Below are 15220 nucleotides of genomic sequence, written 5' to 3'. Positions count from 1 at the left end.
ACATGCTCGAGACCTGCTGTTTACTGTATTGAAACTTGCCATAGTATATCACAAGTTGGGATATATAACATAACGAAATTTCATCATGACAAAGGCCCACATCAATAAGACGTACACTAGTTTCAAAATGTCCTCAAAGATTACCCTACGCAACTAAAATCAACATTACTTAGAAGGATCTGCACAGAAGACAGAAGAATGGAATCCATATAACATAAATTGAACATTTTAACAAGTGTCTACCTATACGTACAATTTTAATGTGTTGAAACTTTTTAAATGTTATATATTGTGACCTGTGTGTTTTTAATGTGTTTTACATACTCATGCTCTATTTATAACTTTTTAACCTGACCACTGATATTTTAATTATATGCTATTATTCCATCCCCCATTAGACATCCGGATGCCTAATACAATAACAACTTGTGTATAGTCTAATGGCTAAAACAAAACATGTACTAGCTGATGATGGCCGTTAAAGAGCCGAAACCGGTACTAGCTTAATCTATTAAAATAAATTTTGTATTGAATGGTGGAAAAACACATTTCTTATCTATACTAAAAGAGTAGCATTACAAAAATGTTGCAAAGTTTGGGCTGGGAAGAATTGGGAGAAAGAGTACGAGCTGCTCGACTAAGTGGTATGTTATAGATGTTGATTCCCATAGGGAACCTGAAATATTTGTCCCAAATGAACAAAAATTTATAATACCAATATAAATGGTCCACGGTATGCACTATGTCTTGGTGGGTGTGCTAGGTACTAACTGATGAGCCCAACCTAGCACATGGGGCGAAACGCTGGCAACCAGGAATGAGTTAGCTGGAAAATTTATAATGTCAATAACGGACCATTTATATCGGTATTATAAGTGGTATGTTCCGAGCTGTCAGCGGAGAGATGGCGTGGAATGACATTAGTAGACGAATAAGTTTGAGTGGCATCTTTAAAATTAGGAAACACAGATCTTTTTTCAATCAATGGTATAAGAAAATGTTTTTGACTGAAGTTCTTAACATTTGCACCATTTACTTCAAGACTCTGTGAATGTTCATCAAGAAGACTTTCATACAAATATTCTCATGAAAAAAAAAAAAAAGAAATATGGTGTTGGACTTTTAGAATAGTGATATATAAGTTATTGTCCTCAGCTCATTCTTAATGTAGTCACATACCATTCAAAATTTTTAAGATTCAGTTAACTCTTGTTAAGAGGACGTTTACACAAAACTTTAACATAATTGGTGCTATATTTTTAGAAGAGTGTACTTATAGGTTAATGTTGCAAGTTTATGTTCACGGCTCATGTTTTGTAATCAAGTCATTCCTCCTATCATTTATAAGATTTGTGTACAGTTATGCATTGTTTTTGCAACCTTAAGGTTTCATTGTACGTTTTTCTAAATTTGTGGCTGAAGATGGTGCACACCAGCATCAAAACCGGTCCCACGAATAATAAAATGTTATAATTCAATTTATAACATTGTTTCGTATTGAATAGGTGGACCCCACTTTTTTGTTCCCATTGGAGACTGGAGTGAGCTCAAGGAATCAGTACACACCACAAAGTGTCGGCGTTCATCAGACACTACGTACCGCAGAGCTTGACAGATAGCATAAAGCTCTGCTGTATACACATTACAGGTTTCTGGGAGAGCAAAAAGAAACCTATCATTACTGACAACGAACGGACAGCCCCCTTTTGTTTCTGCCCTTGAACCACTCGTGTAGATGACGACTGAACCTGGATACCGACCAACAACGGACAGAAAGAACCTCCGATAGGTCGAAGGGTCCGTGTTTTCTTTCGGGGCCAGTGTGCAGATCCGGGATTATTTCAGATTATCCACGGAGGTACCCTACTTGGTTGTCTGACAAGGCAGGGAACCAAAGGTACGTGAAACATTCTGTGACTGCTATCCAAGCGTCTTCCAACCGGCCGCGTTGCTCGAGGATGAGCATCGTACAGCGGACGGTTTCCATTGTGAAATACGCTAGGATAGCTTGGGCGAAGTGGCACCTGTCGCAAATTTGCAGCATAGGACAGAAGCATTTGCTGGCGCCTCAGGCGTAAAGGCGGCACACCAGATTCGGTGAGCAGGCCAGCAATGGGGCTTGTACGAAAAGCTACCGTCACCAACCTAACCCCCCTGTGGTGGATGCTATTCAGGTGCGCAAGGACGCTTTGCTTTGCTGATCCATATGCTGCACTGCCGTAGTTTAATCTGGATAATATATGTGCCCTATAAAGTCATAGGAGCACCGTGCAGTCTGCACCCCAATTAGTGCTGCTAAGAAACTTCATGATATTCAACTTCCTGGTGTATTGTAATTTCAACTGCCGTACATGTGGCTTCCATGATAATATGCTATCGAAAAGGAGCCCAAGAAATCGGTAAGTATCAATTACAGGCAGAGTAACATTCCCTAAGGAAAGCTCAGGATCCGCATGAAGAGTTCGCTTCCGGCAAAAGTGGACAACAGTGGTCTTCTCGCTTGAAAACTGAAAGCCATGTTCTAAAGGCCACCGTTCCACTCTCCTAATAGCTTGCTGTAATTGCCGCTCTGCGACTGCCATATTAAGCAAGCTATAATGCAGAGCAAAATTGTCCACATATAGCGACGGTATTACTGTTGAACCAGCAGCAGCGATAATATCGTTTATGGCAATCGCAAATAGAGTGCCCCTAAGAACCGATCCCTTTGGGACTCCATTTTCTTGAACGTGGTATCGCGAATATGCCCTCCCAACTCGGACAGGGAATAGACAGAGAGACAAAAAATTTGCAATAAATACCGGCAAGTTACCTCGGAATCTCCACTGATGCAGGACTGAAAGGATAGCATATCGCCATGTGGTGTCATAGGCCTTTTCTAAGTCGAAGAAAACAGCCACCAAATGCTGTTTGCGGAGAAATGCATCATGGATAGAACTCTTTAGGCATACCAAGTGGTCAGTGGTCGAGCGAGCGGCTCGAAAACCACATTGATACTCGGACAAAAGTCCTTGTTTTTCCAGACACCACACAAGTCGGCGATTTACCATCCTCTCAAATACCTTACACAAACATTTATTAAGACAAATAGGTCTGTAACTTCCTGCAAACTGAGGATATTTGTCAGACTTGAGGACAGGAATTACTATGCCCTTATGTGTATATGGATAAGAAAGAAACTCCACCTGTCAATACTGTTTATTGTAAATGTGGACTTACATCAGTACCGACAAATCATAGTATTACATCTATTAGGCATTGGTTTGTGTTACTTATCTAAAAATACGTCATCATCCATTAGCACATCCAGATGTCTAATGGGGATATGAGGATATGAGTTGGATATTATCGTCATTTCCTTCGTGATTCCATGAGATTAAAATTGTTTTTGAGATTAAAATATGGTAGTAAAAAACTTAACCTAAGTTTAAAACTAATTGTACGTGCACATTAAACACATTAAAAACACTGAAAACATGTATATAAAACACTTGGTGAATTTAAAAGTTCACCTCTTGCATATTCCTTCTTCAGACTTCCTCGTTAGGGTCTTGTGCGCCTATGTTTATGTTGATTGATTTTGAGCTAGTAACAGAGGTGTAGGTTCTTGAGAATGTCCTATTTGACTAAAAGATATCTTCATGTATGCTTATAATAAAACCCAAGTCATTAAATTGTCCAATATTGTGGATAGAGATAATATGTGGCTTCGCTGTAAACTTGTTTTCAAAAGTTAGAAGCAGATGATGAAGTCTTGGTTCTTGGATATGGTTGAATATAGATTATTGGTGGTAACTTCTTCCTTGTCTATATTTTTGTAGCAGTGCTGTAGTTATCTGTGAAAGATAAGCTGATACGAGTAAACTGTTGTAAGTTTGAAGGAATGCCTGAGGTTGTGTGCGAGAGTGAATTTGTACTTACTGCTGTTGTTGTTGTGGTTGGGTGACGTTCTGTTTGGAAGCTTATTGCGTACTGCTACGTATGCGCCTAGGACTTATGTTCGCTGTAGAGAGTGGTATGGATGGAGGGGTAGGGGGAGTGACCATTGTGGGGGTAGCGGTGGAGCTGGGTTTGTCGTTCGTTGGTTTATTGGAGCGTGCTATGTTCTGTTTATTTACTATTTTGAGGTGATCATTTTTTAGGGCGGGAATAACTTTGTTGAGGATGATATTGGTTTTCTCCTTAATGTCATTTATATTGTAGTTAGGATTAGTGTACTGGTCTAGAGAAATGTAGAAATCTTCAGTTAAAACCACCATTTAAAACCATGCACAACAGCACCAATATTATACATGATGCCAAGACAGTTAACAACAACAACAACAACAATATATACAACCAATCAGGAGTTTACCGTATTAAATGCAACAACTGTGAAACAAGCTATATTGGACGTACAGGCAGAAACTTCATAATCCGCTACAACGAACATTTAAATCGCAATAAAGCATAACCACTTTTCATCAATAGGTCGTCCGGCTCCATTGCTAAATGGTTAGCGTGCTGACCTTTGGTCACATGGGTCCCGGGTTCGATTTCCGGCAGGGTCGGGAATTTTAACCATCATTGGTTAATTTCGCTGGCACGGGGACTGGTTGTATGTGTCGTCTTCATCATCATTTCATCCTCATCACGACGCGCAGGTCACCTACGGGATCAAATCAAAAGACCTGCACATGGCGAGCCGAACTTGTCCTCGGACACTCTCGGCACTAAAAGCCATACGCCATTTCGTCAATAGGTCAGCATATCGAAGAATTCAAACACAGGTTTACGGACATCGAGAATGATATGAAAATATCAAACATAATTTCTAAGGGCCCCCTGCTTAACATAACTGAAGGCAGGCAATAATTCCATTGTGGAGATTTATCTCCTGTATGCAGTTATCAGACTGTGCCTCTTATAATGGGCTCCTGATAAGTTCACCTGCATACACCCCAGTGTTAGTGGGTAGGGTCTGACACATCCCACTCTGATGAGTCTAGTGTTAGACCTAAGATGAAACGCTGGTCAATAGAGCAAACGCCTGAACAGCCTTACATCTGACCTGTTTTTGACACGCTCTATTGGTGAAAAATATCTAATTCCCTTCATGGGAACTTAGAATTTTACATATCTCTCCCTCAAAACTTTCTTACTTTGTCGAATAAGTTTTTTTAAAGTTACCAAGTTGGCCACAGTAGCTGCCTACGACATCGTGTATGAGCACGACAGCGTTCTTTAATAGCTCCTGCAGTTTCTTTGTTCCACCAAGGAACGAGTTTTCGGCGAGGAGTCCCTGAAAAAGGATGGAATGGACTCCTCAGCAGCAGCAAGAATAACTAGTGTTATATAAGTTATTTCGCCGTCTACAGTCCGGCTAGTCATGTTGTTAAAGACAGCTAGTGATGTGAACTTTGACCAATCAGCATGTTTAAGAATCCATCAAAGAAGAGCCTTGACAAATTTTTGTTTCAACAAAGTAAGAATAATGGGAAAATGGTCACTGTCACAGAGATCGTGTGTATTCCACCGAAACAGCGGAACCAGCGTTCGGATGTATAGACTTACATCTATGCGAGGGTATGTGCTGTATTGTACACTGAAATGAGTTGGTTCACCTCTGTTCAAAATACATAAATCCAGCTCTTATACTAATGTTTCTAACTCTCCTCCCCTGGGGCAAAGCGTCTCAGAGCACCATATGGGGTGATGGGCGTTAAAATCTCCCAATAAGAGGAAGGGAGGTGGAAGCTGATCTATAAGATCAGTGACATCAATTATGTTAAGAGGCTGGACTGGTGGAAAATAAACATTACACATTGTTGCTATGACAGGCAGCGGTACCCGCTCCGCAACTGCTTCCAGTGGCGTGCTTAGAGGAACCTCTTCGCTACAGGTATCAGAATGAACAAAAATACCCATGCCACCGGACGCTCGGTGAGCATAATATCGTTCTGTCGAGTATAGTCTGAAATTTCTCAAGACCATATGATGACCTGGTCTGAAGTTTGTTTCCTGAATACAGACTATACTCGCCGCGAACTCACTAATGCGCTGGCGCAGCTCAGCAAGATGCCTATCACAACCGTTACAATTCGACTGTAACAGTGACATAGTGTGGACTAAAAGAGAGTGTGTTAGGTACTGAGCGACAAAATGCTCTTAAATCTAAACACTATCAATATCAACGCCTACATTCGTAGATGTAGACGACAGCTCGACGTCCTCCCCTCATCAGCAGATGGTGTGACTGACGCCCAGAACTTCGATGTATTGTGGGGGTGGGAAGCACGCAGGTTTTGGAGCAGGCGTACCTGCTGGCGCTGACTTTTACCCTCCAGATGGAGGGCATGATTTTCCCTTTGCAGGAGAAGTGCGGGAGCACCTGGTAAGAGCGCTCCATTTCTCCACCTTCGTTTCTTGTTTCGATGGGCTGGGAGATGTTTTCCCAACCCTGGTCGACATAGCCACCTCCGTCGGCGTGGGAGCAGCTTTTGCCGACCTCTTTGGGGGGAGAAGACTTGGGCTTCCCCCCTGCAGCACCGGCTTAGGAGTCCCAGCCAGCACAGACTTCTTTGTGGTCGAAAGTGGGGTGGCCCCCCTTCGAGCTTGAAGACTCTGTGCTATCTTCGTGTAGTCTAACGTCTTGGTGAGTGCACTGATAGAATTGAACTTACGGCGCGCTTCCTGGTAGTAAAAACCATCGTGGGTCTTAATTTCTTGGATCTTCTTCTCACCGAGATAACCAGACAATTCCGATCTTGGGGTGAATGAAGACCAGGGCAGTAAGTGCACAGGTAAGGAATTGTGCATTCTTCCGCACCATGAGCTCCTCTGCCACATGTACCACATTCAGACTGATTCGAGCAACGAGATACCATGTACCCAAACCTCTGGCATCGATAGCAACGCATGGGAGGCGGGATATATGGCCTCACATCACAGCAATAGGTTGTTACCTTGACTTTTTCTGGTAACATTGACAATTTGAAGAAGACAATGAACGCACCCGTGGCAACGTCCTCACCGTTGACGTTGCGTGTAATGTGCTGGCCGTGTGTCACGTCATGGTGCTTCATGTCTTCCAACAACTCATCGTCACTGTTCAAGATAAGATCGCGGTGGAAGACAACTCCACGAACCAGATTCAAGGTCTTGTGCTCTTCCACTTTGACTGGAATATCGCCAAAGTGGTAGTACTTAAGCAACCGATCAGCTTCCACGGCAGTGCACGTCTTTAACAACAAACTACCGTTGCGCATTTTCTTCAGATCTTCCAGTTCGCTGTAGACGCCTGCTATGTGCCTACTAAACAAAATAGACTTTACCAGCTTGAAGTCACTCCCATCAGTTCTGGTAGCAACCAGAAACCTAGGGAAACTGGATCCCATTCCTCCACACTGCGCTTATTCTCAGGGGGTTGAACCCCTCAAGGAATCACAAGCTAAAGACTTCGCTGAGGCACGCTGAAGATGTTTCAAAGCCATGCCCGAAATCATCTTCACCGAATGCCACCACTCCAATCAGGGGCCTCTGTAGCCGAACCAAGCAGCCAAGGCAATCCCACCTGGTCGTAGCCGGTATTGCCCGGGGTCCGATGTTGGACGATGCCTAATACGGCATGACTGACGCAATGGGCACTATGACTCCCTTCCTCCAATCACCTGCAATAGCATGTACCCCATAGCGTGTACAGAGTACTAAATATAGAGAAAAAATTAAAAAAACAATAATAATATGTCCTTCTGGCATTCAGCTGTGTGGAAACCTGTCTCTTCACGTGGATACTACTGCATGGGTACATGACGCTCCCACCCGCAAGATCCCTGGGTGGTCACAAGCAGGCTTCCGGGCGTAATCGCACACGTAAGAGCCCCATCTCTGAGCAGCACGCACATCATGAATTTTGAATCGGTCTACAATTAAACCTAAAAAAAAATAAAAAATAAAGAGGAATCAATGGCCACATGACCCTTTTAGTCACCTTCTAGGACAGGCAGGGATTACCTGAGAATGTATTCAGCCCCTCCCATCCACAAGGGGTCCAACACATTATACCAAACCACAATCCATGTGCACGCCTAGGTCACCCCTTTTAGTCACCTCTTACGACAGGCAGGGGATACTGCGGGTGTATTCCACATCTGCGTCTCCCACCCACAGGGGTGCCCTATTCTGTAATTTAAAAACTTTCCAGTCTGTCAAACACACAATTCGAATATAAATTATAACACTATAACGTATCTGTAAAAAATACATACTATTAAACAAAGAATGACATGTTTTGTTCTGTAAGAATATCCTCATATTCTATCAAATCACATAACTCGTGTGTGTATATATGTACAGTACTATTTACATTGCATAAACTTGTCAATGATTGAGAGTTTGGTGAAAATATGAACAAGTATTAACAAGTAATGATTTTATTAGTATTCAACCGTCACTGTATTAACTTAATGAAATGAAATCTGCAGATTAGTTAAGTACAGAAGTGCTCTTTTGTTTTGGACTTTAGGTGGTGTTCTCTCTGGTGATATTTGCAACTAATCTCCATCCAGATTACCACTAGAGATGACAGCCTATTTTACCAACATCATTTCCATATTTCAACAAGACTGTTCTTAGAGTTTTCTAATTCATAATTCATAATTCACGGAAGATAAAATAAATTAACTGAATGACAATACATACCATCATGAGGTAGCATCCTACAAGTGTTGCGCTGCGTGTCCGACCAGCCTTGCAGTGGACATATACTGAACCACCAGTACCATCAAATTTATTTATAAAAGCGACACCTTGCTTTAATTTCTCTTGACAAGGAGCCTCAAAGATATCCGTGGTGGTAAGTTGCAAAAATTCAACACCGTTTTTCTTCCAGTCCTAAAGGATTCAAACATAATGAAAATCAGATTTCAAAAGAATTTCAAAACCTTCATAAATTCTTATTAAATACTGAAGTTACAGATGAACTTAAGGCTTTAGTTTCATAATTATAACTGTCATTCACAAATACAGAAAGCTACATATGGTGTTTCTGAAGATCAGCACAATTGTTGTAAAGTGTTATTTAAAAACTAAACAAACTATTGAATCTACCTGATTATAGAAAGCCTAAAAGGAAATTTTAAAAATAGAAAGGAAGCCAAGTTGTCATTCTCACATACTAATTGCTAGGACGTCACTTCTGTATGCAACTCTCCTTGTATTAAATAAGTATGTCTAACGATCCCATTTTTACAGCAAACACTGTGCCATCTAAGCTTGATATAATTACATACTGAACATAGACAACAAATGTTACTTGTCAACTATTTCTGCAAGTCTCCTTATTCTTCATTAGTGTTCATATACTACTACTAGTTACTTGGTCATGAACTGTTATCACTGTTGTAGTCCCCCCTTTGGTATTTCGTGGAAGAAATGAGCGAGGCTGGAGAGTTCCTGGCCAGCCTGAGGACATGTGATGGCTTCTGTTTCAACTGTGATTTTTGTCTGACATCTCCAGGTATTTTATGGAAGGCAAAACTAGAGAACTCCTATTCTTGTTGCATCCTGAGGATACTAGATCTTCATCACCAGGTATATAAGAACAGGCGGCAGTTACTGAGTTATGTTATTGATGTGTTATTGCAGTGAATGTTGAGTTATCAGTTACAAGGCATGAGCTAAGAGTTCAATGTGTGGAGAGGTCATATGACATAACTCTGTGGGTTATCGGTCTTGCCTGGAGTTGAGTCAAGTGTACAGCAGTTTTACGTTGTGATAGCCAACACATGTGTATGCGAACCTCACTGTATGGAATGGCCGTGTGAATTAACTGTGCGCACAAAGCGAAGTGAAAAGTAAGACCTGTCAACTAAGATTATTGCTGTTCCAGGTGAACACCTGCTGTGAGGACAAAAGACTTTTGAAAATAACTAGTAATTAGTAAAGTGTGGTTATTCAGTGTCGAGTATAATTGTGTGTGTGCTGATTAGGTCACCTTCAATTAAATTAGTTCAATAAAACAACGTTTTATTTTTAATAAAAGTGGAATAGACCCCATGTGTGACACATCATTGTGACCATTGTGAATCAGTGGATTGGTTACTACAGGTTTCGACCACTATCAGGAGCAATCTGGAATATCTGTGTATAGTAAGAACACACACACAAATCTTTAGGTTTCTTCTTGTGGTAATTGACAGGATACCAATTGAAACTAGAAGCCATAGGAAAAAGGAGACTCAGTTAAACACGCTCTTCAAGATGAAGAAGAAGACTGAAGGTCAGAAGGTGATTGAGAAAAAGATGGAAAAAGTCCAGAATAAGAAGGAAGGAGGCCAGAAGATGATAAAGAGGATGAAAGAAGGCCAGAAGAAGATGGAAGAGGGTCAGAAGAAGAAAGGCAGAAGATGATGATGAAGATGAAAGAAAACATCCAGGAAAACAAGGAAGAAGGCCAGGGAATGATGACAAAGAAGATGGAATGGGGGCAGTAAAAGATGGAAGAAAGCCAGATGATGGAAGATGACCAGAAGATGATTATGAAGAAGGTGAAAGAAGGCCAGAAGATGGAGGTGAAGATAGAAGATCAGAAGAAGGTGGCAGGCGGATAGAGAAAGATCAAGGAGGGCCTCCACGAGATAAAGCATATATTCTGCAGATCAACACTCTGTCCCAAAGACCTTGATCACAAGATTGCAAGTTCTGTTCCAAGAGGGAGGGTGAAAATGAGGTTCTCTGCTGAAGGATCATTGTGGAGTTCAAGAGAGACTTGGAGCTGTGAAGTCTGGGTGGAAGCGCAGTGGGACTGGGATTGTCATCTTTCCCATTCCTCTTAGCATACCAGTCCGCAGTACACGACATCATGGAATGCACACCAGCAAGGATGCTGTTTGGAAGAGAACTGGATTTAGCATTTGGCTGGCCTGAGGACCATCCTGCCCCAACTGACCAGGACTACCTGGATCTGGCAAGGAAACTGCAGGATGTACATGTCTGGAAGAGATTGAGGATAGGAATGAAAAAACAATACGACCAATGAGCATACACAACTGGATATCATGAAAGCAACCTAGTATGGCTGTATAAACCCATAAGGAAGAGAAGCTTGTCTTTCAAGCTCCAGAAGGCATGGGAAGACCCTTACCACATTTTGAAGAGAATAAATATCATCTATTGCATACAACAGATCCAAGATGCAAGATGAAGGTGGTGCATCTGGACCGACTGGCGCTTTAACAAGGAACAGCTGAAGAAGATAACTGATTGGGACAATCAGCTCTAGAGGGGGGCCAATGTATGAGGGGAGTTCAATATATAATGCAACACATTTTATTTCTCGGTCAATTTTGGTTTTTAAAAAATAGAATTTTGTTTGGGACCTCTTTGCATATTCCCACTTCATCCCGTAGAGTTTCATTAATTTCCCATAAGTGGCAGCGCTATAACTAGCTTCCAAAATGACGTCTGAAACGGAGGTGCATACCAAACAAAAAGCTGTTATTGAGTTTCTTTCGGCATAAAACCAGGATATCACAGATATTGATAGGCACTTGCAGAATGTCTAGAGACACCTGGCAATGGACAAAAGCATGGTGAGCCTTCTCCATGACAAAGCAAGACCTCACACAAGTCTGCGCAGCCGACAGGAGCTCACAAAACTTCAGTGGAATGTCCTTCCTCATCCACCCTACAGCCCAGATCTCGCGCCTTCTGACTTCCATCTGTTTGGCCCAATGAAGGATGCATTCAGCGGGAAGCACTACGTGGATGATGGGGAAGTTACCGATGCAGCACGACGTTGGCTCCGACATCAATCAGTCGAGTGGTACCATGCAGGCATACAGGCCCTCACATAACGGTGGTGTAAGGCCGCAGCACTGAATGGACATTATGTTGGAAAATAGGGTATTGTAGCAAAAGGATTGGGGAATAACATGGTGTATTTGAATCCTCAATAAAACCAACCTGCTTTTAGAAAGAAAAAAAAAGTGTTGCATTATATATTGAACTCCCTTTGTACTTGTTGGCCGGCCCCGGGTTCGATTCCTGGCCAGGTCAGGGACTTTTCTCTTGACCTGAGGACTGGTTCGAGGTCCACTCAGCCTATGTGATTAGAATTGAGGAGCTAGCTGATGGTGAGATGGCAGCCCAGGTCTCGAAAGCCCAGAATGACGGCCGAGAGGACGCGTCGTGCTGACCACATGGCCCCTCGTAATCGGCAGGCCTTCGGGCTGAGCAGCGGTCTCTGGGTAGGCCAAAGCCCTTTCAAGGGCGTTAAGTGCCGTGGGGTTGGTTTTAGTTTGTTTTTTGTATTTGTTGATATGACTGCCAGCACTGTTGTAGCCTCACTTCAGTATTTCCTGGAAGGAGTGAGTGAGTCATGCTGGTTAACTCCCAGCTGACCTAAGGGTATGTGAATGTCACTTCTTCTATTGTGCATTTCATCTGGTGTTTCCATGGATTTTCTGGAAGGTGAAACTGGAACGCTCCTATTCTGGCTGCACACAGAAGGTAGTACAACTTCACTGCCAGGTGTATAAAAACAGGCTAGCTCCGAACAGGTGGCAGTTATTAAGTTATTGTTGCTGTTGCTGTGTTACTGTGGTGAGTGTTGAGTAGTCAGTTACGAGTTGTGAAGCAAGAGTTCAGTGTCTGGAAAGATCATGCAAGTTGATTATGCGAGTTATCGGTCTTGTCTGGAGTCAAGCCAAGTGTACAGCAGTTCTTCTATAAGGAGGAGGGCCAGCACACATGTATTCGAACCTGATTGCATGGAGCTGCCGTGTGAAGTGACTGGTGTGTGTGTGAAGCAAGTGAAACATAAGACCTGTCAATCAAGATTACTGCTGGTTGGCATAATTTTGTTTATGTGTGTGTACTGATTGGGTTATCCTCGATTAAATTAGTTCAATAAAACAGACGGTATTTTATTCATAGCATTATTTTTAAAAATACAGCCTCTTTATTCATTACAGTGTAGTCGATCCTAATAAAGGCTTCATCACATTCAGTATACCTTCCTTCCACTGTCCTAATTTGCTACTACAGTAGAGTCCCAGAAACTTGGCATTCCACAAAACTCAACATCCGCCAGAAGTTTCCTTTTTTGTCTACACCGGAAAAATAATGTCATTTATTATTTTATTTCTGCACTTACACTGGTGGAGTGGTATTACTAGGGCCAGTAATGTTTAGAATATGCTGTAATATAAAGGGCAGTCAAATTAAAACCAAACATCCGCCATAACACACATTCCGTGTGAAAGGTGGCAACATCGTTGTTATGTATTGATACTGCCATCGCTGTTGTACAAGAACTGCACAGTGACAACTCAGAGGTGCACGCAATTGTTGGGTTATGTCTTTGATGGTGCACAGACTGGTCCAGTGTGTTTGTTCAGCTGTAGAAATGGAGGCAAGCAAAGAAGAGCAGAGAAGTGTGGTTCGTTTCCTGGTGGCTGAGGGTGCTGGAGTACGCAAAACTCATCATCTCATTTTACAAAGGTAAAAAAATGAGTGTATCCTCCTAATTCAATGCATCATATATTCCATCATTAGACGGAGTAATCAAATTCAAACATGTTTCGGCTCATTTGAGCCATCTTCAGTGAAAATAAGGGGGCGGAGTTGAAATAATTTACATAATACAAGCTAAAAAATAGACATTATAGACATGTCAAACATTGTTAGAAGTTCTCACACTAGTTTTAAAACTATTGATTTTCTATAATGTAAATGCGATTCTTGGGGTACCATATACTACAAGGCCACTAGGTTCGGGGCCCTGACCTAACTTTAGGCTAAGATTTATTTGGGCTGATGATGCTTACGACAGTTAAGCGAAACATGTCTCAACTAACAACACCAGTTGTAATGTTTATATCCTAAATATAAGGAAAGATAAGTATTGGCAAGGTGGTGTAAATGATTATTTCTTATTTTAATGTTTATAATTTGATGGCCTTATCCAGGAAAACCGATGAATCACAGAGGAAGAAAGACATTCGTGGATGTCGGTTTCATTCAGGGCAGGAAGTGGATCTGTCAGTGACCTACCTCTTTCTACAAAACTAGAATTGATCGTCTCGTCTCCCAGTGGGATAAATGTATTAATAGTTTTGGTAATTACTTTGGAATAAAACCATTCCATGGTCACATTGTAGTGGGTGTTCAGTTTTCATTTGACTGCCCCTTATACATAACAGCACTTCTGGCAACAAATGACTTGTATAGAGAAATTCCTACTTTCATTCATTCATTTATTTAGCTTCCATAGACTGTACAATTACATATTTTGAAATATGCCAACAGACTGCAGATTTAGAAGGTAGGTCAGCTTGCATCAATTACTCATCAGTCATCACACACAGCATTCCTTCCTATGTTTTGGCGGTCATTATATGGGATGGATTTTCTATCGAAAAATGAATTGTAAATATTGAATGACATGCAGCACATGCATAAATTTCTCTCAGTTAAACTTTCCATAGATTGGACTTGCCATTGCTAAGTGAATCATTATTTTGAGAAGGAAGGATCATCTGCCACAAACAGGTTATTCCTCTGATGTCTGCATGATGAAGCTATGAAAAAAAAGCAGCAGGTGTGAGAGAAAAACTACCTTCACCAGATTCTTCTACAAAAGAAAGACTAAAACCGGACAAGTAGGCCATGCGATTGGGAGCGCGCAGCTGTGAGCTCGCCTCTGGGAGATAGTGGGTTTGAACCCCACTGTCGGCAGCCCTGAAGATGGTTTTCCGTGGTTTCCCATTTTTACACCAGGCAAATGCTGGGGCCCCAGCCAGTTCCTTCCCATTCCTAAGCCTTTCCTGTCCCATCGTCACCATAAGACCTATCTGTGTCAGTGCAACATAAAGTAATTACCAAAAAAAAAAAAAGGACTAAAAATTTCATGCACACGTAAGTTGTTTTATTATTTTTTTAAAAAACTGTTTTCGATTAGGTTTTATATCTTCTTACAATCTCTATATGTGAAAGGTTTTCAGCATTTTAATACAACCTGAAATGAGTTTTATATAAACCTTCCATGGGTCCATAAGACCTAACATATTCGTACCTCAACACCCGGTCAGTCTACAATGGGTTGAGTTTGTGAGAGACTACTGTATCAGCAATTATTCTCATTACTCTCATGCCTGATTTTTCCAACTTAACAAAATATCCTGATTTCACGTCTGAGTATGCTGAAAACGGGGAGATGTAAGGATTTTAGATCTACCTT

At 41.6% G+C, this 15220-nt stretch overlaps 1 protein-coding gene across 2 annotated transcripts in view; it reads right to left on the bottom strand.

Moving 5' to 3' along the window:
• The window catches only part of PTPMT1 (protein tyrosine phosphatase, mitochondrial 1), a 187957-nt gene that overhangs the window by 75498 nt on the left and 97239 nt on the right, over window positions 1-15220 (bottom strand). For both annotated transcript variants that reach the window (XM_067142317.2, XM_068226475.1), the window contains exon 3: window positions 8680-8871. In XM_067142317.2, coding sequence (XP_066998418.1) covers window positions 8680-8871 — 192 coding nt within the window. The remainder of the gene's footprint in view (window positions 1-8679; window positions 8872-15220) is intronic.

This window comes from Anabrus simplex, chromosome 2, assembly GCF_040414725.1.
Source record: "Anabrus simplex isolate iqAnaSimp1 chromosome 2, ASM4041472v1, whole genome shotgun sequence".
Taxonomy (NCBI): Eukaryota; Metazoa; Arthropoda; class Insecta; order Orthoptera; family Tettigoniidae; genus Anabrus; species Anabrus simplex.
Note: the sequence above shows the minus strand (reverse complement) of the source record. Positions and strands in the feature narration are given on the sequence as shown.